The sequence below is a fragment of the Phyllobates terribilis genome, unplaced genomic scaffold, assembly GCF_046119375.1.
Source record: "Phyllobates terribilis strain yellow unplaced genomic scaffold, ASM4611937v1 Scaffold_2__4_contigs__length_985480577, whole genome shotgun sequence".
In the NCBI taxonomy this organism is placed as follows: domain Eukaryota; kingdom Metazoa; phylum Chordata; class Amphibia; order Anura; family Dendrobatidae; genus Phyllobates; species Phyllobates terribilis.
The window spans coordinates 289,877,567-289,905,170 of record NW_027362762.1 but is presented as its reverse complement, the minus strand read 5'-3'; the positions used below and the strand labels follow the sequence as shown (position 1 = coordinate 289,905,170).

Genomic DNA, 27,604 nt, shown 5'->3' with positions numbered 1-27,604 from the left:
ATAAGATGAAGCTTTCTTATTGTTGAGTTCATCTTCTCAGGACATCTTAAAGAATCTTCTTGTAGACCTTGATCTACTGGTTGCCTATTTAGGGATTACAGACTTAGTCTTAGACCACGTGCTCATTTTTGGTGAGTATTTTTAGCTCTGTATTTGTAGGTCAAAACCAGGAGTGGGTAAAAAATGCAGAAGGTGGTGTACATGTTTCTATTATCCAATCTAACAAAAAAAATGTGGCGTCTTCGTTAAAATCTTGGCAGCTTTAATCTGTTACATTTAAGACTGCTTAAGCGTTAACGCCAGAACACTGTCCTCTTTGTGACTTGATTTTAATGAAAATCTAATAGAGCAGCCAAGATTTTACCGGAGACGCCAGTTGTTGTTTTTTTGTTATATTGGATAAATTTGCCCAGGCCGAGGGGCTTGCTGGATCTCCGATACCTGTGCGATGGTGGATGCCCACAATCGTGAGCTCACCCAGTTTTCTGTGTTTCTATTATACTTTTCCTCTGATTGTTACACTCCTGGTTTTGGCTTACACATACTGAGGTAAAATGTTGACTAAATACTCATGTGCGAATGTAGCTTTAGATATGCATACAGAAGAAAGGAACAATTGTAAATTCACCATCTTGTTTGTGGAAGAGACTTATACAATGGAGGAACGTAGGTTAATGTCCCATCAGATGCCTAAGCCATATTAACATATTGCTGTTAAACATTTGTTTCCATTAGGCACAGAATTTGACATTGAAAAATAAAGAATAACTGACAGTGAGCAGTCAGGTGTTTTTTAACTACATCACTCTGTATCTTTTATTATATTCCCCACCTAGAATAGTTATTAGTTCTGTCACATTTACTGCTATAATGTCTAAATGCTGCAAAGGAAATATCCCACTGATGTGTGTGCACACGTCAACGTGAATGCATATTTTTAATGTGGCGTGCTTCCCCCTAGCTGCATTTAATCCTTGGATGGAGTGAAAGTGTTGATTCTTTATAATATTGGAAGAAATATGGCCTAATCATAAGTGTATGCAGTTAAAGAGAGTTAAGTGCTGTGGTTTATGGGCTCTCTTGTGCTGCTGTGCATGCCATTTACCCATAAATAAAAGCTTACAGACAATTATTACACTGTGCTTTGAAGATAATTATATAAGTCTTTAATGGATAGTTTAACACTTCGAGTAAATTTAATGCATTTTATTTTCACATTATCACAGAGATATTGAAATTTGCATTTTTTTCCCTTTTTTTTTCGATCTTGTTTTAATTCCATTGGCAATTATTCCTGCAGTGAGCTAAAACAGTTTAGTTTTATTTATTGTGCTATCGAGGAAATGATTTCTGGCCACTGGCTTATGCAATCTATAATGGAGCAGACGTGAAGTTGAGCTAGCATAGGGCCATATTTTACCAATTTCACATTTTATATTTTATCTGTTGAATACTGCAGGCCACTGCATAAAATTGGTATGGTTGTGGAAATAATTCTTTGTCATGTACTCAAAATATGAATCATGAAAGGAGAAACATTATTGACCATGTAAATGTTCGGTGGGATAATCCTATATAAAGCACTATAAGCTGTCAGAAAATGCTGCAGGGCTTAGGAGGTTTTCGATCTGTAAAGCTGAAGTGTTGTGCAGGGTACTGCCATTAAACGGAACCTGTCTCCTCCAAAAACACTTATTACTTTCAGATATAATGATCATCAGCAAGTAAGTATCATTTAAATCATGTGTAACAGCGGCTCTAGGGAGAAAGTGAAGTTATATTCTCCCTGCAGCTGATCACTTCCAGTCATCGGGGTGCAGCCGGGAGCTGTTACTGTCATTGCTCACTATGCAGTGAGTGCAGCTGTAATTATTCCCCAGCACCTTGACTAACATTGTGCTCTGCACACACACTGCAGATCAAGCTGTCAATCATTCGCAATGCGGTGTGCCAACGGGAGCCAGTGCACAGAAACCCAGTCATTTAAGTGGTTAAACATTGGTGATTGGAGCTAGCTCCCGGTCGATGCTGTTACAGTCGGATACTGGCTGAGCCTGCTCCATGCGCTCACCCTGACTGTGATGTAATGTTTTGTAAGTGCACGCAAATGGGTTAAACACAATACTTTTGACGAATGTCATATACTCTGCTACAATATAGGTGCGTTTTGATTACAAAATCTCTATGTTCAAAGTAAAACTGTGTTGAATAATTTTGATTTTTAACAAATCATGATCGCTTAGATGGTTCCATTGTCAACTAGATCCTAACAAATTCTTCAAATTATTTTTATTAATTGTATTATTTTAAGGGAAGGGTTACAATACACACATAAGGAAATATACATAGAAATCGTATATGTAACAAGAAAAATGGGATGAAAAGGGAAGGGATAAACAGATTGTAGAAAGGAGGGCCATAGGAACACAAATAAAAACATATGCATAAAAGGTCAACTGAACCAATTGCACTTTACAAAGCAATATTTGCAGAGGAAAGAACATTAGTCTGTTCAATCATAAAATGTACGGTATAGATTCTTGTTATACAAATTTTGATCAGATGTTTTGCTTCTAAGGACTCCTATTTATGAGGATATTTCGAGTTCCATATGGACCATTTCTAGTCATATGTTGAAAGTGTGTTATTTCTGATTGCATATGTATATTCAAACATATTGTTCCGATCCTAACAAATTCTGATAGATTGTTTTGACTTTAATGGGTATGTCATTGGATCTTTTTTTTTTCTTCTTTTTAAAGTTAGAAAGCATCAGAAATCCAATAACATGAGTAAAAGCAATGTGTACACAGCCTAAGTTTTAATTAGAGCTTTATTTTCTTCCATAAATGTAGAGTTTTTTTTGTTGTTTTTACATCATAACCTTACTACTATTGCAGGTACTTGACCATACATATAAATGTCCCCAACCTCTGAGATCCTACTGTATTTAAAAGATGAAAGACTGGGGTGTAGCAGTGCTGGCCTCAGTTGATATCCATATTTTGCCAGTGTCAGGGATTGCAATACTGGCCCATTTAAGTGAAATCCATGTGTAACGCATCTTATTCAGTTTGCAGGTAATAAGTATCATAACAACAGGCAGAGAGATTGACAAAGGACAGTGAGAAATCAGGAACACACTTGTACAACAAAAAATTTGAGGGGAGGGGGAGTTGTGGATGTTCTGTGGAGTGTAATTTAGCATAAGATTCTTTTAGTTAATTAACCACTTCGCGCCAGAGCCTGTTTTTGCCTTCGTGACCGGGCCAATTTTTTCAATTCTGACCACTGTCACTTTATGAGGTAATTACTCTGGAACGCTTCAACGGATCCCCCTGATTCTGAGATTGTTTTTTTGTGACATATTGTACTTCATGATAGTGGTAAAATTTCTTTGATATCACTTGCGTTTGATTGTGAAAAAATCGGAAATTTGGCGAAAATTTTGAAAATTTTGCAATTTTCAAACTTTGAATTTTCATGCCCTTTAATCAGAGAGATATATCACACAAAATAGTTAATAAATAACATTGCCCACATGTCTACTTCACATCAGCACAATTTTGGAACCAAAATTTTTTTTTGTTAGGAAGCCATAAGGGTTAAAAGTTGACCAGCGATTTCTCATTTTTACAACAAAATTTACAAAAACATTTTTTTAGGGACCACATCTTATTTGAAGTGACTTTGAGGAGCCTTTATGACAGAAAATACCCAAAAGTGATACCATTCTAAAAACTGCACCCCTCAAGGTGCTCAAAACCACATTCAAGAAGTTTATTAACCCTTCAGGTGCTTCACAGGAATTTTTGGAATGTGGAAGAAAACAATGAACATTTAACTTTTTTTCACAAAACTGCTACTTTAACCTCAAATTTTTAATTTTCACAAGGGCAGCCAGAAAAAATGGACCCCAAAATGTGTTGTGTAATTTCTCCTGAGCACGCTGATACCCCATATGTGGTGCAAAGCCACTGTTTGGGTGCACGGCATGGCTTGGAAGGTAAGGAGCGCCATTTAACTTTTGGAATGGAAATTTGACTGGAATGGATAGCGGACGCCATGTTGCATTTGGAGAGCCCCTGAGGTGCCTAAACAGAGGAAACCCCCAACAAGTGACCCCATTTTGGAAACTAGACCCCTCAAGGAACTTATCTAGATGTGTGGTGAGCACCTTGAACCCCCAGGGGCTTCACAGAATTTTATAATGTTGAAGTGTGAAAATAAAAAAACACATTTTTAACACAAAACTGCTACTTTAGCCTCAAATTTTTAATTTTCACAAGGGCAGCCAGAAAAAATGGACCCCAAAATGTGTTGTGCAATTTCTCCTGAGCACGCTGATACCCCCTATGTGGTGCAAAGCCACTGTTTGGGCGCACGGCATGGCTTGGAAGGTAAGGAGCGCCATTTGACTTTTGGAATGGAAATTTGACTGGAATGGATAGCGGACGCCATGTTGCATTTGGAGAGCCCCTGAGGTGCCTAAACAGAGGAAACCCCCAACAAGTGACCCCATTTTGGAAACTAGACCCCTCAAGGAACTTATCTAGATGTGTGGTGAGCACCTTGAACCCCCAGGGGCTTCACAGAATTTTATAATGTTGAAGTGTGAAAATAAAAAAACACATTTTTAACACAAAACTGCTACTTTAGCCTCAAATTTTTAATTTTCACAAGGGCAGCCAGAAAAAATGGACCCCAAAATGTGTTGTGCAATTTCTCCTGAGCACGCTGATACCCCATATGTGGTGCAAAGCCACTGTTTGGGCGCATGGCATGGCTTGGAAGGTAAGGAGCGCCATTTGACTTTTGGAATGGAAATTTGACTGGAATGGATAGCGGACGCCATGTTGCATTTGGAGAGCCCCTGAGGTGCCTAAACAGAGGAAACCCACAACAAGTGACCGAATTTTACAATCTACTCCTCTGTATAAATTAATCTAGTGGTGGGAAAATAAGTAGATAGGTAAATGGTCACTAAACCCATAGATGAATTCCCACAGAGGTGTCATTTCTATAATGGGGTCACTTCAGGGGGGATTATGCTGTTCTGGTACTTTTCAGAGTACCAGAGCTAAAGAATCCCCCCTGAAGTGACCCCATTTTGGAAATGAAACCCCTCTGGGAATTCATCTATGGGTTTAGTGACCATTTTAACTCAATGGATGATTTCCAGAAACAAGCACGCAATGGAAGGTTTAGATTCTGGAGAACCCCCCCTGGAAATTAAGTGAGCTCTACTCGAATGTGTCATTCACTAAATGAACCAAATGTTTGAATGACAAATTGGGATACATTTTTACAGTTTAAAACGTGGTTCTGTGTGGAAGATTTTAAAGCAGTCAGTGACGCATAAGGCTGGCAATGATGGGCATTGTGGGCAATAGTAGCGGGTATCACGCCTCATTCCTCTCTTAGTACATACACGACATCTTTTCTGGGGGTTCCTTCTTGTTTCCGTTGCTGGAATAAGTGCAATAAAATGTCGCTCAGTGAGTCTTTTCACATCCTCAGATTCTAATGGATGAGCGGGGCTAACACTTTGAAAGACAAGATTTTCAATTACCTTTTCTTGATAATCAAGAAAAGGATCTGAATTTCCTGCTTTTTTGTACAACACAAAAGAATTGTATGTGGCCACCTGAAACAAATAAATAACCAACTTTTTATACCAGGTATAGGACTTTCTTGATACCTGGTATGGCTGTAGAACCTGGTCTGCAAGGTCCACACCCCCCATGTGTTTGTTGTAGTCAATGACTGACACAGGTTTTTGCTTCGGAGTGGTGGATCCTAGTTCTACAGTGGCCCTTGTGGCATCTGTGTGGATCGAGCTGAGGACAAAAATATCCCTCTTATCCCTATATTTCAGGGCAAGCAGCTCTCCGTTGCGTACAGCCCCTGACTGCCCCTTTTGAAACTTTTGGTTGACCAATGGTTGTGGAAACCCCTGACGGTTTTTACGGATGGTCCCACAAGCCCCGATGTTGTGTTCAACCAGACTTTTAAATAGGGGTATGCTGGTGTAATAATTGTCCACATATAGATTGTAGCCTTTTTGAAAAAATGGACTTATCAGCTCCCAAACAATTTTTCCAGATGTCCCCAGATAAGTAGGGCATCCTGGTGGGTTTAGTTGGCTATCTTTCCCCTCATATATGCGAAAAGCGGATGTGTATCCGGTTGAACTTTCGCACATTTTATAGAGCTTTATTCCAAACCTTGCCCTTTTAGATGGGATAAATTGCTTGAGGTGCAGTCTTCCTTTGAATTTTACAAGGGACTCGTCTATAGAAATATTTTGTGTTGGGGGGTGTAGAGGCTTAAGAATTTTTCTGACAAATTTTCAATGATGGGTCTAATTTTATATAACCTGTCATGTTCTGGGGCATTTCTGGGCAGGCATTGACTATTGTCGTTAAAATGCCAAAACCGCATGAGCATTTCATAACGGGTCCTAGGCAGAATGACTGAAAACATAGGGGTGGCTTGAACAGGGTGGTTGGACCAGTAGGATCGAATGCTCGGTTTTTTAACAAGCCCCATGGCAAATGTAAGTCCTAAAAATTTTTTTATTTCCGGGACATTAGTTGGTGTCCATAAATTTGCCCTAGCATAGTAAGATCGGGGATTCTGGCTTATGAATTGGGACGCGTATAAATTTGTTTGCACGACAATATGCTCTAGCAAGCTGTCTGTAAAAAAACAAATTAAAAAAATGAATTGGTCCAAAATCTTCCACCTCCACATTTATACCAGGAATGGCGTTGAAATCAGGGCTGAATGGAGCAGCCGAATCTGAAGCCTCCCATCTGGGAAATGCTAGATCATGTGGCAAAGCCCCTTGTACACTGGCGTGCGCCAATTCACTGGTAGCAGGGACAGCGCTTGTACTGGGCAGTGTTCCCTGATTTGGAGACGTTTCTCCAGTCACGCTATTTGCCCCTATTGCTATACTGGTCCTTGGGCTTGAGGATGGAACAGAATCACTGCTCATTTCTGGGCTCTCAGTGTCGCCGCTACTAAAGCCCTCAAAATCCATATCTCCATCTGAGATTGCGCTGTCATCAGTGTCAGAACACAGCAGGGCATACACCTCCTCTGCGGTATAAGTCTGACGGGCCATTTTATTTTTATATTTTTTGACTGGACTGAACTTACCGGACTGAAAGGACGGGACCGGACTGGACTGACCGGACTGATCTGACAGGACTGACTGACTGATCTGACAGGACTGACTGACTGATCTGACAGGACTGACTTACTGATGTGACAGGACTGACTGGACTGATCTGACAGGACTGACTGGACTGATCTGACAGGACTGACTGGACTGATCTGACAGGACTGACTGACTGACAGATCTGACAGGACTGACTGACTGACAGATCTGACAGGACTGACTGACTGATCTGACAGAACTGACTGACTGACAGATCTGACTGACTGACAGATCTGACAGGACTGACTGACTGACAGATCTGACAGGACTGACTGACTGACAGATCTGACAGGACTGACTGACAGATCTGACAGGACTGACTGACTGACAGATCTGACAGGACTGACTGACTGACAGATCTGACAGGACTGACTGACTGACAGATCTGACAGGACTGACTGACTGACAGATCTGACAGGACTGACTGACTGACAGATCTGACAGGACTGACAGATCTGACTGGACTGATCTGACAGGACTGACTGACTGACAGATCTGACTGGACTGATCTGACAGGACTGACTGATCTGACAGACTCACTAACCCTAACTCTTACTTTCTTTTTTATTTTATTTTTTTTTTACTTTCACAGTGGCAAGGCTGACAGCTCTTGTCACACTGTTTCTCCTCTGCTCTCTCACTGAGATCGGAGGAGAAACTGCATTTATCAGGCAGATCGCCCGGGAAAGTTTGTTGCTAAAACAAACTTCCCTGGTGATCTCTCTGATTGGCTGGTGTGACGCTGACATCATCGAGACCTGAGCCAATCAGGTCTCGATGATGTCAGAGGTCACAGCACCGGGATCCCCGCCGCTGACAGGTATGTGGGGGGTCCCGATCGCCGACCACCGGCTGTCCCTATCTTTTAAATGCCGCGATCGCTATGGATCGCGGCATCTAGAAGATAGGAACAGGTTAACATCATGGGGACCTGATCCAATCAGGTCCCCATGATGCCACATGTCAGAGCTATCGCTCTGAACCGGTACCGCAGCGCTAGCAGGACCCTGGAGGTCCTGAGCGCTGCGGGACCACCCACCGTTTTTAAACGTCTGTGCTGCACAGAGCCCAGGCAGCGCCGACGTTTATGTACAGTGGGCGGTCCTGAACCGGTTAAAGGGAATCAATCTGTCAGGAAGATGAATAAAATGATACCATATCCAATGTCTTATTCCAGAGAAATCCATGTGTTTCTTATAAGTAAATGAGCTTTCCAGGCTATGGGGAAGATATTGATCTGCATTGGAATCTGCTGCTGGAACTTCTTTTACATGAAGGCTGCGTTACCAGTGTGAGACATGTAATAGCTGCTCTCAGCTCTCCTGATCTCACTTCAGAGCTGTGTGATTATACCTGACACATCTGCAGGTTCCTCTCAGCTCCAGCTTCCATCTCACAGGCAGACAGGGTTGTAATATTGTTGCAATACAGCAGAGCTCAGAGAGCTGCAAAAAATTTGTTTGCAAGAAGACAAACTTCAGTTCTACTGTTCTGTGTTAGTTAGTTGTCTCACACTGGTAGCTCCCTCTTTCATTTATAATAAACTCTGGAGACAGATTGTCATTCAGATCAGTGTCCGGACCATAGCCTGGAAAGCTCATTAAAAAAAAAAAAAGTGGATTTCTCTGTAATAAGTCATCAGGTCTCAAATATCAAGATATTACACTGCTCAAAATAATAAGGGGAACACTCAAATAACACATCCTAGATCTGAATGAATGAAATATGATCATGGAATACTTTGTTCTGTACAAAGTTGAATGTGCTGACAACAAAATCACACAAAAATCATCAATAGAAATCAAATGTATTAACCAATGGAGGCCTGGATTTGGAGTCACCCCCAAAATTAAAGTGGAAAAACACACTACAGGCTGATCCAACTTTGATGTAATGTTCTTAAAACAAGTCAAAATGAGGCTCAGTATTGTGTGTGGCCTCCATGTGCCTGTATGACCTCCCTACAAACACCTGGGCATGCTCCTGATGAGGTTGCGGATGGTCTCCTGTGGGATCTCCTCCCGGACCTGGACTAAAGCATCCGCCAACTCCTGGACAGTCTGTAGTGCAACGTGACGTTGGTGGATGGAGCAAGAAATGATGTCCCAGATGTGCTCAATCGGATTCAGGTCTGGGAAATGAGCTGGCCAGTCCATAGCTTCAATGCCTTCATTTTGCAAGAACTGCTGACACACTCCAGCCATCTGGCATTGTCCTGCATTAGGAGGAACCCAGGTCCAACCGCACCAGCATATGGTCTCACAAGGGGTCTGAGGATCTCATCTCGGTACCTAATGGCAGCTAGGCTACCTCTGGCGAGCACATGGAGGGCTGTGCGGCCCTCCAAAAATGCCATCCCACACCATTACTGACCCACTACCAAACCGGTCATGCTGAAGGATGTTGCAGGCAGCAGATCACTCTCCACGGCGTCTCCAGACTCTGACACGTCTGTCACGTGCTCAGTGTGAACCTGCTTTCGTCTGTGAAGAGCACAGGGCGCCAGTGGCGACTTTGCCAATCCTGGTGTTCTGTGGAAAATGCCAAGCGTCCTGCACGGTTTTGGGCTGTGAGCACAACCCCCATCTGTGGACATCGGGCCCTCATACCACCCTCATGGAGTCAGTTTGTAACTGTTTGTGCAGACACATGCACATTTGTGGCCTGCTGGAGGTCATTTTGCAGGGCTCTGGCAGTGCTCCTCCTGTTCCTCCTTGCACAAGAGCGGAGGTAGCGGTCCTGCTGCTGGGTTGTTACCCTCCTACGGCCCCCTCCACGTCTCCTGGTGTACTGGCCTGTCTCCTGGTAGCGCCTCCAACCTCTGGACACTATGCTGACAGACACAGCAAACTTTCTTGCCACAGCTCGCATTGATGTGCCATCCTGGATGAGCTGCTCTACCTGAGCAACTTCTGTGGGTTGTAGAGTCAGTCTCATGCTACCACGAGTGTGAAAGCTCAACCAACATTCAAAGGTGACCAAAACATCAGCCAGAAAGCATTGGTACTGAGATGTGGTCTGTGGTCCCCACCTGCAGAACCACTCCTTTATTGAGTGTGTCTTGATAATTGCCAATTATTTCCATCTATTGTCTATTCCATTTGCACAACAGCATGTGAAATTGATGGTCAATCAGTGTTGCTTCCTAAGTGGACAGTTTGATTTCACAGAAGTTTGATTTACTTGGAGTTATATTCTGTTGTTTAAGGGCTCCCTTTATTTTTTTGAGCAGCGTATTTTATTCAGCTTGCTATGACCTACATGCCCATGTAGACGGCTCAGGAGGGCTGATCCTACTGACAGACTCCCTTTAAGCATAGATTAAGCCCAGTATTCACACATTCAGTTATTATCAGCATATCCAATAAGTTTACTACAATACATTCCTTTTATAGCTGCTACCTGATCTTTTATATACATTGACGTCGGGTAACTCATTGTAAAGATTGAACATCCAGCCATAAATAGTGTGAGAATATTTTGCATTTATTGGGATGGTTCTTCTCTTCTCAGGAATGAAATAAATTCTTGATTTGATTCTCTACACTAAAAGTTTCTATTATCAAAATCTAAATGTAGGAAAAGGATGTAAAAGAGATATACCTTAAGTATTTCATTGATGGTTCTTGGTCAGTGATTTTGCTTTGGATTTTGATTTCAGATACTCCGAAATGTTAATTCAAAGGACTTTGATGAAGAAGACTTTCATTTATTGGAAAAGATTACGTATACAACTTCAGCAGAAAAGATTAAATCCCTTGTGAAAAAGATAGCAGCGCCATCAAAACGGTAAGTATAATTTTTGGTTTAATTGTTACAACCATAACGATCGGTTGTCATCACCAACAAAGTCTTTTTTGCAAAGTATTAAATGAATTTCCGTAAGTGTGTCCAATACTTTTTTCCTGTGTAACTTCTCATTATTACACGTAACTTAATTTATGTCATCTATGGTTTGATTTATTTACCTGTTTGGATTGGATGGGTTGTTACTGACATCTGGTGAGAATTTCATGTCCTTAGCACCTTTAGAAATGTATTTACCTTTAAAATTGGTGACGTGTTTAATACTTATTTCACCCACTGTTTGTTTGCATTACAGTTAGATCTAGAAATATTTGAACAGTGGCCAAATAGTCATGATTTGGGCTCTGCAAGACACTATTTTTGATTCAAAATGAAACAACTGAGATGCAATTGAATTGTAGACTTTCAGGTTCAATTAACTTGGTTGAACAAAAATATATTGTGAAACATTTAGAAATTGCAACCATATAAATATGATTCGTTAAGCAGCTAAAATCCCCAAATTTGTGTCAGTGTCCAAATATTTCTGGACCTAACTGTATATAAATGAAATTATTATTCTTAATGATTAGCCCAATATGTGGTATCATCATACTATTATGCTGTTGTAAAGCTTTGCATTTAAGATTTTGAGCACCCTCCAAATTTTCAACCCTTTAACCCAGGGGTGGGCAGTTAATTTTTCCAAGTGGCCACATGAGAGACCACGACTGTTGAGGGCCGGACCAATAGGCTGAAATTAATTCTGCTCAATATTAATATTAACATATGAATTATTTATATTGTATTACTTAATATTGAGCAGAAATAAGTATGCTGACATCCCCTTGTAATACCGTATGAGTCCTCGCACAGCCCCCCCTTTATACATTAAGCCCCCACATAGACTACTATATACACAGTATGAGCTCCCACATAGCCTCCTATTTACAGTATGAGCCTCCACATAGCCTCCTAAATAAAGCATTTGCCCCAAATAGCCTCTTGTATACAATGTGAGCCCCCACATAGCCTCTTATATAGTGTGAGCCCCCACATAGCCTCTTATATACAGCGTGAGCCCCCACATAGCATCCTGTATTCAGTATGAACCTCAAAAAAAAGTCTCCCCTACCTGTGAAAGGGTTCATTTGAGTCTTTCACTAAACACTGTACCTCCGTTGCTTTTTTAGCTTCCTCCTGCTTTTCCATAATAAGCAGAAATCCATCTCGCATTCCCTCTTCATAAATAACATTCAGCATGAAGTAAGAGACGGCAGTAAGTCAGTAACACACATTTTCCGTAATTTTATGCTGCACATTCGCAGTCTCACGCTATGCGATGGTGTCTCCCAGCTCAAAAGCAGGAAGTCTCATACAGCGATCTAAATGAGACCGAGAGCCTCTTAATTCCATTTTTTTCTTAAAGTGAGTCTCTCGGCAGGATTTCACCTCCCCAAACAATTTGAAAGAGCTACATGCCTGTATAACTAAAGGTATGGCTGGACTAGTCTTTGCAAGAGATTCATATGTGTATAAATAGTTTACGGGGTAAAATCCTGCTGCCAATTTTTTTTTAAAGGGTCAGTGTTTTCATAATTATATTAGACTGGAGTGTTCTAGTTTTCCTAATAATTTTTATTTAAGAAAGGTTTTATTTTTTTTGCTCTCCCTTTACACAGTGTAGTTTGATAGGTTCTCTTAAAGCTTTACTTATGTATCCCTTTAAAAGGTTACCGTTGTGTCAAATATAATGTTTTCTAGGATACTACTAGATCATCTCCCAAATACACAATGCAGCCCCCAAAGAAGTTTTCTATGCTATTGATTGAATTACATGGAGGGGGCTGATTAAAGGTTTCCCTCTCTGTCAGCATTGCCATGAGAGGTTTGAGCAATTCGTAGTTGCAGTGAATCTGTCACACAATTGTGCATTGTCCAGTTTTGCCAAGCTTCTTGCAGCCCCCCACAAAAGTAGTCTTTGTGGCACATCCACTAGACTAATTCACATGTATGGATTACTACATTTAGAAATACTACTTGGAATATTTTCATATTCAGAAAGAGCATAATTTTGAGGAGTTTTAAAAGTGCCTATATCTTTAATAATTTCAAACTACACATGATGTTCTTTCTGTGATTTTTAAGTGTCAACTTTACATTGGGGTAATAAGCAGAGGACTGATTAAAAAGGTAAAAACAGTTCCTGGAGTCTCGGACACAACAGCGAACTGTTCCAATTAGTGTTCCTAAAAATGCTAGAGCCACTTGCAAGACATGATTTCTTGAACAAAGTCATTATATGTGGAGAATGTCAACTAAAATGGTTAGGAATCAGTAATAAGAAAGCTGCAGATTGGATTTTGCAAATTAGAGGGGGTGAATGAGCAAAGACGCTGTCTGAAATTAGAAGAAAAATAGAATGTGTTACATTTTACCAGATCATCTACCAGTGGCAAATGGTTCATGAAAGAAAATGTGAAAAGTATAAATATAATCAGCATCAAAGATGAACAACTTTTCAAATTCTTTGCTTTACTTTTACTTATTGTGAATTGTGGTCCCTCTTAGTCATAGCTACATGTATAATTCTGCGAGTTTCTAAGCTATAGTCATCCCAAATGGCCAGCTGGTTCAATGCAAGTACAGAACTTTTCTGGGTATTTGCACTTTTGGAAGTGTCATCTTTGCATCAAATACTGTAAATTAGTATTATTCTGTTGTTGGTAATACTATTGTTAGTATCCATAATGATGTGGCTTCCATCAGGGGTAAATGTCAAGAACGTTTTCTGTCTTATAACTCCGACATACATTGATAACCGAGAATAAAGCTACCATAGGACCTCTACAAGATGTCTAACTGCATTTTGAGAGCCAGTTATGGCTAGTTGTTGCTCTGGAGCCTCAGTCAGAGAAGCCAAGATGTACTTTAGTAGCAAATCTTTCTTCTAACCTCTGAGCTCCAAAGCCATTTCCATAAAGGAGTGCTGACAGCCGTCTGTCCCCAGCATGCTGCCTATGCAGTGGTGGGATCTTCCACATTTCTATGCCCTTGCAGTACTCTAGGCATAATAGTGATTCCAACACAGAACTAACATCAACATAGAACATACAGTACCACAAAGAATTATTTGTAAAATTATGACTTCATAAACAAATGACAATCAGATATAAATTAAAAAAAAGAATTTACACATTCGTTACTGCTACAACATGATCAGTAGCCAGTTGGCACGTTAACTTGTTAAATGCCGCTGTCAAAGTGACAGCGGCGTTAACGTGCTGGCAGGTGGGCACATCATTCTATGTAAAGAAAGAAAAATCCAACTCCACGAAAATCAAAAAAAACTCTTCTTTATTGGTGTGAATCAATCATGTTGCAACATAATTAAGGGTTTCACCACCTGAAACTAGTTGTTTTATCTACTACCATGGCATTTTAAATTTACCAACTGGAGTGTTTCCATTCACGCCGATAAAGAAGAGTTTTTTTGGATTTTCGTGGAGTTGAATTTTACTTTCTTTGCAATCATTCACATCCAAGGGATGGATGCTTCCTCTGCTCCGGATCTTCAAATGTGCTTGCGAGGGAGCTGGACTTTATCTTTTCCCGCATCATTCTATGTGCCCAACAGTGCTCCCATGATGCGATTGCAGGTTTCTGATGGGTTACTATGACAGCAGGGGATGTGTTGAAGACCTCCGTCCTTGTCATTCCGGAGCTCCCTTGAAACCCTGCCTGTGGCCGGACTTCAAAGAAGCCCATGATTTCCCCCTTAACATAGCAATACTGCACAAGCGATCAGACGATTGCAGGTTATAGTCCGCTAAGGGGACTAACAACCACAGTAAATAGTAAAAATGTTTTTAAAAAAAAAAAATGTTCAAAGTGCCCCTTTTCCCCATTAAAAAAAATCATAAAAAAATAAACGTGGTATTGCCACGTTCAGAAAAGTGCGATCTATCAAAATCTAAAAATAATTAACATAATCGGTAAACGGAAAATAAATGTAAGAGCGCCAAAATTATGGGGGTTTTTTGGTATCTGCAATACCACAAAAAATGCTGTAAAAAGGCATCAAAATGACATCTATCCCAAAATGGTATCAATAAAAACATAATCTTGCCCCGCAAAAAATAACCCATCACACAGCTCCAACAACAGAAAAATGAAAATGTTATGGGTTTTGAAAAATGGCAACAAAACCCTCCCTAAAAAAAAAAAAAAAAATTCACCACTAAAATAATAAAAAAAAAATTGACATTCTTGGTATCACCATAACCATACTGATGGACAGAATCATATTGCAAGGTAATTTTTACCACAAAATGTACACCATAAAAACAATCCTCAAAAAAACAATGTCAGAATTACATTTTATTCAAAATTTCACCGCAATTTTGTTTCCCGTTTTCCAGTATACTGTGTGGTAAAGTTAATGGTGTCATTCAAAAGTACAAGTCGTCCCGCAAAAAAACAAATCCTCATGTCTATGTGAACAGAAAAGCAAAAAAAGTTATGGCTCTGGGAAGAAGAGGAGGAAAGAGGGAAATTGGCCACGTCGGGAAGGGGTTAAAGAAAAACCTTCATGAGAAAAAAGGTATCCACCAAAACTATAGTGCTGCTCTGCAGGTAAATACCTTTTCAAAAAATATGCCGTACAGATGAACAAAACGATTTGCACTATATTGATCTAGCATCCTCTTTGATATTCCGTGGCAGCTTAGGCAAAGCAGTGCAAACTTCATTTGCTGGTGTTCGAATGTCCAGCATCCTAGCTGCGATTAGTAAGCCATCATGATGTTATGGCCATTAAACAGCTTTGATTGGAAAAGTATTTATCTGCAGATTAACTATGACTTTATGTCAGGCCTGCACAACATACGGCCCACTCTCCTCATGCAGCCCGCTGAACAATGTTGTCCTTCCTGCGGAGCAATCCGGGATACGCCTCTTCTTCCCATATTCATGTTCTTTCAGATGCGAATACATTTGAACACTGCGGCACCAGGACAGAGGCAGAGAAAGCGCTAGTCCGCCCCTGCCCGAAGTGCAGCAACGTGATAAGGTCAGCATCCTGCTGATGTCATCACACTGCTGATGTCATCACACTGCTGCCGGTGCCGGCTGCACAAGCAGAGGAGACGTTGGGCACTGGTAAGTGCTCCATAAAGGAGCCAAAGATTAAGTGTCATGTTATTTTAAATGAGGGGATGGGGGAAGAAAGGGTAGTGTTGCTACGAGGGCAAATATTGTGGCAAATTGCTACATTATGGGGGAAATTATGGGACAATTTTGGACATTATTGGGCAATTTAGAACATTACGGATGACATTATAGGGCAGCTTTGGACATTATGCGACAATTTGGGAAATTGTGGGGACATAATGAGGCAATTTGAGACGTTATGGGGCAACTTGGAACATTAAGGGGGACATTATGGGGCAATTAGGGTGGATTGTGAAAGGGGGCATAGTAAAGCAAGGGGCAGTGGGGTGGACTATGAAAGGGGCAGTATGTAGGGGGACATTATGAAGAGTGGCTGTGTGGGGGAGATATTATATAGAGGGGCAGTGGGGCTGTGTCGGGGGGATATTATACAGATGGGCAGAGGTGTGGGGGGAGTATTTTGGAGAGCGGCAGTGTGGTGGAGCATTTTGGAGAGGGGCAGTGTGTGAGGGGTATTGTAGAGAGGAGCAGTGTGTGAGTGGTATTATAGAGAGGAGCCATGTAGGTGGGATATTTTGGAAAGTGGCAGTGTGGGGGGATATTTCGGAGAAGAGCAGATGTGTGTGGGGGATATTTTGTGCAGGAAGCACAGTGAGGGGAAATTATTTATGCAGGGGCAGAGCATAGTAGATATTTTTATTTATGGAGCAGTATAATGATTTTATTTTTAAGGGCACCGTGTCAGGATGTGCAGCTGAAGACGAAGAAGAGGCAAGTCTGGAGAAAGAAGCTCTGTGCATGAAATTTCATCATGGCGTCTATGCTACATAGAGACAAAAGGGATGTGAATTACTCCATTCAGAAAATATATCACTTATAAGATACCTGGATGTAAATGTATTTGTGGTACTGTCTGCATTTCAGCAGTGCTGTGTTTCTTGTATGGTCCGCAGTCTGATGATGGTTGGTAACAACAACTCCCAGCATCTCCTTACCATTGTTAAGGACATACTTGAAATTGTAGGTTCATGCAACACAAATGTATATAGGTCTGACCTGACATTTCAGTTGATCACTGTACTAAGCGTGGTGCTGCATTCATGTACTGATGGAGGTTCTTTCTCTGCATTCATGTATTGATAGTATTTCTGGCACCGCATTTATGTTCTGACGGTGGTTTTGGCTCTGCGTTCATGTATTGACTGTGGTTTTGGCGCTGCTTTCATGTACTGATGGTGGTTCTGGTGCTGCACTCATGTGCTAGCACTGGTTCTGATCTTGTACATATGTAGCAATCCATAACATGTTTCATGGCTATGTTAAAACTTGAAAATGTCAAAACATAGAGATTTGAGATTGAGGAGGATTTGGCAAGTTTCTACTCTAAAAAACTCTGTTTAATTTGGCGTGTGTTCACACTGATTTTTTTTTTTTAGCAGAAACTCTCCAAATCCTTCCCAAATACTCAAAATTTGTTTCTGGTGATGTATTAATGTACTGATGGTGGTTCTTGTGATGTATTCATGTAAGTACCACTTTAAAAAAAAGTACGGCCCTTGGGATGGATTCAGTATGGCAATTTGGCCCTTATACCAAAAAATGTTGGTTTTTATCACTGCTTCCCTCTAAGAATCTTTAAAGCTATATAATGTCCTACATAATTTGAAACCGTAATAGTTGTGCAGCCTTTTTGTTTTCTGTTTCCTAATATTAAAAAATACATTCTTATATTTTGAAGTACTTCAAGTGACTTGGTTATGAAAGTGGATTCTCTTCTCTCATCTATGCCCAAGGGAGAGTCCAGACACGATCTGAAGTTTGTGAAACAGAAACACAGGTACATTCTCATTTTACCTACCTTTATAGACACCAGTTTTGGTATTGAAAGAAAATGCCTAGACCAAGTTTTGTGTTTGTATGCATATTCTTTAGCGTGTGTGTGTATAATAATATAAATATACAGTACAGACCAAAAGTTTGGACACACCTTCTCATTTAAAGATTTTTCTGTATTTTCATGACTATGAAAATTGTACATTCACACTGAAGGCATCAAAACTATGAATTAACACATGTGGAATTATATACTTAACAAAAAAGTGTGAAACAACTGAAAATATGTCTTATATTCTAGGTTCCTCAAAGTAGCCACCTTTTGCTTTGATGACTGTTTTGCACACTCTTGGCATTCTCTTGATGAGCTTCAAGAGGTAGTCACCGGAAATGGTCTTCCAACAATCTTGAAGGAGTTCCCAGAGATGCTTAGCACTTGTTGGCCCTTTTGCCTTCACTCTGCGGCCCAGCTCACCCCAAACCATCTCGATTGGGTTCAGGTCTGGTGACTGTGGAGGCCAGGTCATCTGGCGTAGCACCCCATCAGTCTCCTTCTTGTTCAAATAGCCCTTACACAGCCTGAAGGTGTGTTTGGGATCATTGTCCTGTTGAAAAATAAATGATGGTCCAACTAAACGCAAACCGGATGGAATAGTATGCCGCTGCAAGATGCTGTGGTAGCCATGCTGGTTCAGTATGCCTTCAGTTTTGAATAAATCCCCAACAGTGTCACCAGTAAAGCACCCCCACACCATCACACCTCCTCCTCCATGCTTCACGGTGGGAACCAGGCATGTAGAGTCCATCCGTTCACCTTTTCTGTGTCGCACAAAGACACGGTGGTTGGAACCAAAGATCTCAAATTTGGACTCATCAGACCAAAGCACAGATTTCCACTGGTCTAATGTCCATTCCTTGTGTTCTTTAGCCCAAACTTGTCTTTTCTGCTTGTTGCCTGTCCTTAGCAGTGGTTTCCTAGCGGCTATTTTACCATGAAGGCCTGCTGCACAAAGTCTCCTCTTAACAGTTGTTGTAGAGATGTGTCTGCTGCTAGAACTCTGTGTGGCATTGACCTGGTCTCTAATCTGAGCTGCTGTTAACCTGTGATTTCTGAGGCTGGTGACTCGGATAAACCTATCCTCAGAAGTAGAGGTGACTCTTGGTCTTCCTTTCCTGGGGCGGTCCTCATGTGAGCCAGTTTCTTTGTAGCGCTTGATGGTTTTTGCAACTGCACTTGGGGACACTTTCAAAGTTTTCCCAAGTTTTCCCAATTTTTCGGACGGACTGACCTTCATTTCTTAAAGTAATGATGGCCACTCGTTTTTCTTTAATTAGATGCTTTTTTTTTGCCATAATGCAAATTCTAACAGTCTATTCAGTAGGACTATCAGCTGTGTATCCACCAGACTTCTGCACAACACAACTGATGGTTCCTGCCCCATTTATAAGGCAAGAAATCCCACTTATTAAACCTGACAGGGCACACCTGTGAAGTGAAAACCATTTCTGGTGACTACCTCTTGAAGCTCATCAAGAGAATGTCAAGAGTGTGCAAAGCAGTCATCAAAGCAAAAGGTGGCTACTTTGAGGAACCTAGAATATAAGACATATTTTCAGTTGTTTCACACTTTTTTGTTAAGTATATAATTCCACATGTGTTAATTCATAGTTTTGATGCCTTCAGTGTGAATGTACAATTTTCAAAGTCATGAAAATACAGAAAAATCTTTAAATGAGAAGGTGTGTCCAAACTTTTGGTCTGTACTGTATATATATTATATCAAGTAAATTCATATGTCTACTTCTTACTTCTATACGGTGAAGAAGATAAAAAATTTTTAACGGGGATGAGGTTGCTTTCCTGACATGTCTTTATTATTAAATAGGTGCTTTACTCATGAAATAACTTGACAAGTGGGTGTTACCGTACGTCTGATAATGAGGAGTCTATCTCTCTCCAATTATGGAGGACTGTGTAACGAATACACTCACCTATTGTGCGATTTGCAATTTATTTACACATTTTCAAGCAAAATAACTGATGAACAATACAGCAATTCTAAGAAAGACTGCTTCAGCATGTTTTTTTTTTACCATAAGGCTATGTTCACATGTTCAGTAGTGATCTGTTAGAACAGATCCATCAACAATCCGTTGGCAGAAAAGTTTTGCAGACTTTTAATCTGTTTTTAAATAACCTTTCTCTGCTGCATCCGTTTTGTTTACATTGAAGTCTATGAAAAACGGATCTGTTAGTTAGACATCTGTTTTTCTTTCATTTGTAACGGATCCGTTTTTTGCTTACTGGATCCGTTCTATCTGATCAATGCTGGACATGTGAACATAGCCTAAGAAATACAAGTATTAAAGGGATTTCACCCCTTGAACTCTGTTTAGTCCATAGGCTCAGTGATGTGTAAAATAATAGACAGAACTTTACTTGACCTCTGCCTTTCCACTGCTATTCCATTCTTTGTTGATCAGCTTAAGCAGTGACGTAACATCAGGGATACTGCAGCCAATCACTGAGCTCAGCAGCTCAACTGATGTAGATGACACAAGCTGCTGAACTTAGTGATTCACTGCAGCGCTGTCGACATAACGTCACCACTGCAGCCAATCAGCAAAAAGCAGAGCAGTAGTGGGAGGCAACACTAGACTCATTGAGGGTGATTAAGAGCTTAGTTTGTTATTTTATCCATGACTGAGCTAAAAATAGTTGAAAAAAGACCACCCCTTTAGCTCTATATATTATATAGACATACATTTCAGTATGTTGTAGATGTATTCTTTAATTTGCAGTAACCCATGCTGTGGTAGATCTAGTTATCCCTGTGTTTTTGTTTAGCTTCATATTTTACTATTCAACATTTTCTACAATTTTAGTTATTGGCATTATGGTTTTTTTTTGTAGTCTGATCAAAGTGGAACCCCAAGAAGAAGGGCCTTTTATAGATGTGATTGCTGTGGTTGATCCTCTATCTCGAGAAGCTCAAAAGATGTCACATTTATTAATTGTAAGTTGTCATTTGAAAAAATTCTGAAACATTAACATGGGTAAGGTACACAATACGATATTATTGCTCTTAAAGGGGTTGGCCTCTACTAGGACAACCTCTGCTTGATCTAAATGTTTGAGCCCAATAAAATTAAAAAGCTTATACTCGCCTCCCGGGCCAGAGCCGTTCCAGCGATGTTGGCACTTGTGGTCCCCCGGCTCTCAGGCGATTATATGACATGTGGTGCCCGGCACTCATTCAGCGCTGATGTCACTGTCTCCGCCTTTGGATGTTTTGAACATGGAGAGGAAGTCTGAGATCAGCTGAAACCTGGATTTTCTCTTCATGTTCAAAACGTCCGAAGATGGAGACAGTGATGCCAGTGCTGATTGGGCGCCGGGCAACTGCACGAGAGCCCTGGGACCACGAGTGCCGACACCGTTGGAAAGGCGCCGGCACGGGAAGTGAGTATAAACTTTTTTTATTTGATCGGGGCCAAACATGTAGATTAAGAAGGGGTTGTCCAAGTACTGTGATTTTTTTTTTTTAATGCTATTATTGGAAACATTTTCTTGGTGTTCCGAGATCTCCTTGTCTGATCCTAGTAGTAAGGATAAGTTAATACAGCCAGTACTGGCCAATAAACCTGTGCAATATGTGCCATGCAAGAGGAGTGTTTCAAATAATAGAATTCTAGAAGAGAATTGTTTAAATATTAAAACATATATAGCATATTATCATTTAATGTTGTAAGACTTATTGTCTTGAAATATGTCTTTGTTTGATAGTCACACTGCCTCTAAATTGGCTGATACGTCCTGTCCTATAGAAATAACTATTCAGTAGGTATTGTCATCATGGACTAGATTGAAATTATATATAAACTTCTATTATAAAGCTAAGCACTAATAACACACAGGATCAGCCGATGTGGCAAACTGGCCAGTAGTCCAGGGCCTACAACCTTAGCAGTCTGAGTGGAGGGACATGTGGGGAGAAACAGCCTGGGAGAGAGAGAGAAAGGCCATAAGGAGCAGTCTGAGCGAGGAGAGCGTAAGGTTACTTCTGTAACAATGTTACTGATCGGTAACCGCTGTTTTGATTTTGCAGACAGTGCTTATTTTAATCATAGACATTAGATCTTGTGTTCTGAAGCTAAAGGCTGTGTTGGGATGTTGGGATGCCACAAATCGAAAGTTCAGATTCAGCTCATGCTGGAGAGTCGATCGTTTTGATAGTTTCTTGTATATAGAAAACATTTAGGCTAGGGCTAAGTAGTGTTTTATGTAATAGGAAAAGGATACGTCATTTTTAAATAAGTTGTTCTTCTTAAAGTTCTGTTTGTCATTTCAGCAATCTATGTTTCGCACATAATACTGTATGATATTTCTATGGTTGCTGCTCTCGCTTGGATCATTTTTTAGAAATATTGCATTGCATATGTATCTTTGGATGAATAATCTTTATTCTTTTACTCTGAGGTTGAACAATCTTCATGTGTTCTAATATGCTTTAATTCTTTTTCAGGTACTTGGCCGTCTAATGAATATGAAACTGACCATGTTCATGAATTGCAAAGCGAAATTATCTGAAATGCCCTTGAAAAGGTAGCTTCCCAATTCCTAAATGTTTTTAGTTATATGACAAGTGAATTGTGAAAAAAAGACGTATCGGTTTTTTCCTTTTATAGTTGATTAACACGTTATTTGTTATCATACATCCTTTTCACAAAGTTTCCTGCATATTATTTATTAGCTGGGGGATGTTCTGCATATCTTAAATTAACACAAAATTCACGTAAAAATACATTTACAAATCAGTATGTTCACCTCTACTGTTGTCTTTTTCTGACAAGTTTTTACAAGATTGTCTTGTGTGGTTTTTCAGTACAGAAAGTCTTTGTTTAAGGACTCTGTAAACAAAAATACTCAAATCGAAAGGAAATTAACATTTTTTTTCAGTTCGGTATTTAGGAGAATGTTGAGTGTGGTGTGCCTGTGAACATTTTTATTGGCGGCCATGTTTCTCTAAACCTGATGTCACACCTTCTCAAAAAACACATTTGGCCCTGCATCTCGCTTGTTAGACACATGGGGCATGAATAATATTCATTGATATACATTGGTGGTTGTAGATGGTAGTAAATAGTAATGTTTTTTATAAGCAAAATATTGCAACACTGTTTTATTTAGCGCTAAAAGTATTGTGTCACACTTAAAACTCAATTTAAACTACGTATACAGTCTTATAAGTCACAGCAAAAATCATTCCAGTAGTACAGTTTTCACTTCCTTAGTTGTTCAGGAAAAAAACCTCTTTATTCTTTATGCAGATGAGGGTGCTGAGTGCAGCCATGGCATGGCCAAGTGCTGCCCCCTCAATCAACATACAGCGCACCTCCCCTTATGTTGATTGGCAGCGCTTCCTTGCCCAGAGCGTATGCTGCCTGAACTGAATCACCACCAGCCTTGACCTTGCAGGAGCCCTGTGTGCTCTCATTCATCTCTCCGACGTGCCGCACTTAGTGGCTACACTGCTAAACCAGGAACTGTAGTGAGTGGGCAGCGCAATGATATACATATATAGTTAGTTTATTTAAGCCCTGCTTCTTGATGATCATTTTCTGTGATTTATTTAATTTTACCTGGTTACAAATCAACTTTTTTATATCTATTTTTTTGGTTGTAACATATTAACACATCGGATTTATATTTTTTATTTTTTCAGCTTCTATCGTCTTGTGCTCGAACCAGAATTGACATTTTTAAGTAACAACAGTCTCTCTCCTGGACCGTCGGCTAAGTTCCTGGATATGCCTGAATCGCCTCTGCTAACTCTGAACATGAACACCCCCGAGAGCTGGCTTGTAGAAGTGGTGCACAGCTCATGTGATCTCGATAACATCCATCTACAAGACGTGAGTCGTCATTGTGCACCTTACTGCCTGGCGGAGATATACAGTAGTAATGCTGATTAGGCTCTACTGTAACAGCCAGTTGTTTTTTATTATTATTTGATACTAAATCTGCATGAATTCTTACAGTACTTTCAGTGATAAATGTATTAAGTAAATGGGACTTTTCCAAGATCGTAAAGTAAAAAAAAAGGGATATATGACTTACTGTTTCTATACATTAATCCGTGATTATATTAATAAAGAAAGGAGATCCAGCAGAGAAACAACTCCTTGGTGTCGGACTGATCTCATCCATCCTTGGTCCCTGATGGCAGAAACAAGCTAAAATGCTTTAATTTAAAGGATTAGTTACGTCCACCCTGGATCCATGATGCCCATGTGAATAAGGCCCTGTCTTGTTAGTCCCTTGTATCAACCCTAAGGATGATCAATATCACCGCCTGACTGGTAATGGTGCTGAAATGTGGTCAGCTCAAATAATTATGCTCTGCCAGCACTTACTGTGCACATGACAGAGCCAAATAATTATTCATTAATGCATTAACAATGCTTTTTAAAAGGAGGAAAAACATTGCATTTTTCAGTATATTAAGGCTTTAGGATAATCTTAAATTCAGAGTCAATTTCAATAAAAATAAAACCCAGGCAGGCTCATTACCTATACTTCATGCATACTTATTCTTCTTCATGTATACCAGCTTTCACAATTCAACAACTACAGGCTCTGAAGCTGTTATACATCTCTGAATAATCCTCTGCATTTCTATCCAGCATTGCTGTAATTTTATTGCTTGGTTTGATTTGCCCATAATGTTAAAGCGTCCCTCCAACCTGGCAAGAAAAAGTCACTATACATTTGTCATGTATAGTCACCATACTTGGTGCCCTCTGTTTGCTTCCTCTGCTGAAATCCGCATTCAGGTCCATCTTCATCGAAGATGCCCTCTTCTGTGGCGCAGGGGGCATAGCGGTAAACCTGCACCATGCCTCCTCTGCCTTCCCTGTGCAGTGGACACATCCTATGGACTTTAGCAGCCAGAAGGGTGCAGATATACTGGAAACACCAGTCTCTGCAGTGAAGGCAGACGTAAGGCACCACGTAGGGTATGCATGACAAACGTAGAGTCACTTTTTAGTGCCATGGTGGAGAGTCAACTTTTTTTCTTTTTTTTTAAAGCAAAGATATTTTTTATCTTAGACCTTTACATCATTGGTCATAAAAAGTCACCTTGCACCTCTTCACCTGACTTTTTAACTTTCCAAATTGTTATACTTGGTCATTGTCTTTTATTTCTCCTTTATGCATTTTTGCTGGAATGTACATTTTACTTGTCCCCTTGTCATTTTCTGCCTATGCATCGTAGTTTGTTACTAACAATGTCTACTGAAAGCGAAGTCTCAAATTTGGCATTTACAGATTATCTGCATTCAAAATATATGTCGAATCTTGTACTCATTTTCTACATAGGACTAAAACTTGTGCAAAGAAAAAGTAGTGCTGCCTTCCCTAGCAGATAACATGGCAGTAACACATCTTCCCAGGCCAGAAAGAGACAGGGACCCAATTAATTATTACAGAACCTCATCCGTATTTTGCACAAATAAATCCCTGAGAAGTTTTTTGTAACGGGCTCGTAGGCCACATGACTGAACACTTGTTTTCCAGGTAGAAGGAATCGTTACAGCGAACTATGAATTGGAGTTCTTGTTACTGGAGGGGCACTGTTTTGATGTGACAACAGGACAACCACCTAGAGGTCTCCAGTTCACCCTGGGCATGAAGAATCATCCAGTCATGGTAGACACTATAGTCATGGCTAACCTGGTGAGTGAATAATGTGAATTCTGCCCGTGATTGGCTTAAATTCTAAAAGCTGATGGATAAGTTGCAGATCCTGGAGAGTCCTTCTGTTAGGACCTCTTCTGTTCCCCAGAGTGAGGATTTGGAGTCCCGGTTTGAATGAAGCAGTGGTTGAACATGTTCATTAATTTGTACATTGCTGTGTCATGATTGTCATTTCAAGTGACTGTAGACTTTGCTCTCTAACCTGGACAACCCCTTTACGTTGTTATGATCATCTTATTTAATCCCTTAAAGAGAATATGTCGGCAGGTTTTTTATATACAATCTGAGAGCAGCATAATGTAGGAGCAGAGACCCTTGCTGTTTGATTACACCCAGTGTTTTATCAGCAGGAGATTATTATCACATGACAACTTGGCAAGTGCAACACTGATTAGCAGCTCTCTGTCACTACACAATGTACACAGAAAGCTGTGGTGTGGACCAGTTAATACACAGATCAACAACTAAGCTCTGCTAGAACTGCAGCAGTCAAAACTGTGACTCTATCATAACTGCTGCACTCAGTATACTAAGTGATACATCGCTGGAATCAGGGGGTCTCTCCCAACCTTGTGCTGCTGTCAGATTACATAGCAAAAACTGCTGACAGATTCCATATAAGGACTGGGTGATTTTTAACTTATGCAGTTTCATTTTTTTTCTTCTCCTCATTCTAATAGAAATACATTTTTTTATTTTATTTTTCCTTAACATAGTCGTACAAGGACCTTTTTCCATTTTTTTATATTTAAGTGGTTGAAAAATTCAAAACTTTTGAAGAACAAAAATCTGTAACTTTTTTATTTTGGCATTCATGGGACCTGTATTTGCACTTCAAACTGATGTTTATATTGATACCACTTTGGGGTACATATGATCCTCTTTTTTACATTTTTATTTTTTATTGCATTTTTTGGGGGGTTAATGTTATGACTGACTAGCACCAATTCTTGTTTTTTATTTTTATTTTTTTTCCCGTTTTTGCTGTCACCGTATGAGACAAATATTTCTACATTATGCCAGATATTATGCAGGCGGCAATATCAAATATGTACAATTTTATATATGTTGCTCAAAAGAAAAAAAGGGAACACTAAAATACCACATCATAGATATCACTAAATGAAATATTCCAGTTGCAAATCTTTATTCATTACATAATGGAATGCGTTGAGAACAATAAAACATAAAAATGATCAATTTAAATCAAAAGAATATCCCATGGAGGTCTGGATTTGGAATGATACTCAAAATCAAAGTGGAAAATCAAATTGCAGGCTGATCCAACTTCAGTGGAAATGGCTCAAGACAAGAAAATGAGGCTCAGTGTTATGTGTGGCCTCCACGTGCCTGTATGACCTCCCTATAATGCCTGGGCATGCTCCTGATGAGACTGCGGATGTTCTCCTGAGGGATCTTCTCCCAGACCTGGATTAAAGCATCAGTCAACTCCTAGATAGTCTGTGGTGCAACGTGACGTTGGTGGATGGAGCGAGACATGATGTCCCAGATGTTCTCAATTGGATTCAGGTCTCAGGAATGGGCAGGCCAGTCCAAAGCATCAATACCTTCATCATGCAGGAACTGCTGACGTACTTCAGTCACATGAGACCTAGCATTGCCATGCATCAGAAGGAACCCAGGGCCCCAATGTACCTGCATATGGTTTCACTATGGATCTGAGGATCTCATCCCAGTCCCTAATGGCAGTCGGGGTACCCGTGGCTAGCACATGGAGAGCTGTGCGGCACTCCAAAGAAATGCCTCCCCACACCATTACCGACCCACTGCCAAACCGGTCATGCTGGTCATGCTGGAGGATG

The 27,604-nt window shown here is 40.3% G+C and overlaps 1 protein-coding gene across 1 annotated transcript in view; it reads left to right on the top strand.

The window, feature by feature from the left end:
• The window catches only part of UGGT2 (UDP-glucose glycoprotein glucosyltransferase 2), a 399,382-nt gene that overhangs the window by 248,205 nt on the left and 123,573 nt on the right, over window positions 1-27,604 (top strand). The window contains exons 23-28 of the mRNA XM_073664152.1: window positions 10,890-11,017; window positions 17,925-18,023; window positions 20,934-21,036; window positions 22,546-22,625; window positions 23,746-23,935; window positions 25,602-25,760. Of these exons, the coding sequence (XP_073520253.1) occupies window positions 10,890-11,017; window positions 17,925-18,023; window positions 20,934-21,036; window positions 22,546-22,625; window positions 23,746-23,935; window positions 25,602-25,760 (759 nt within the window). The remainder of the gene's footprint in view (window positions 1-10,889; window positions 11,018-17,924; window positions 18,024-20,933; window positions 21,037-22,545; window positions 22,626-23,745; window positions 23,936-25,601; window positions 25,761-27,604) is intronic.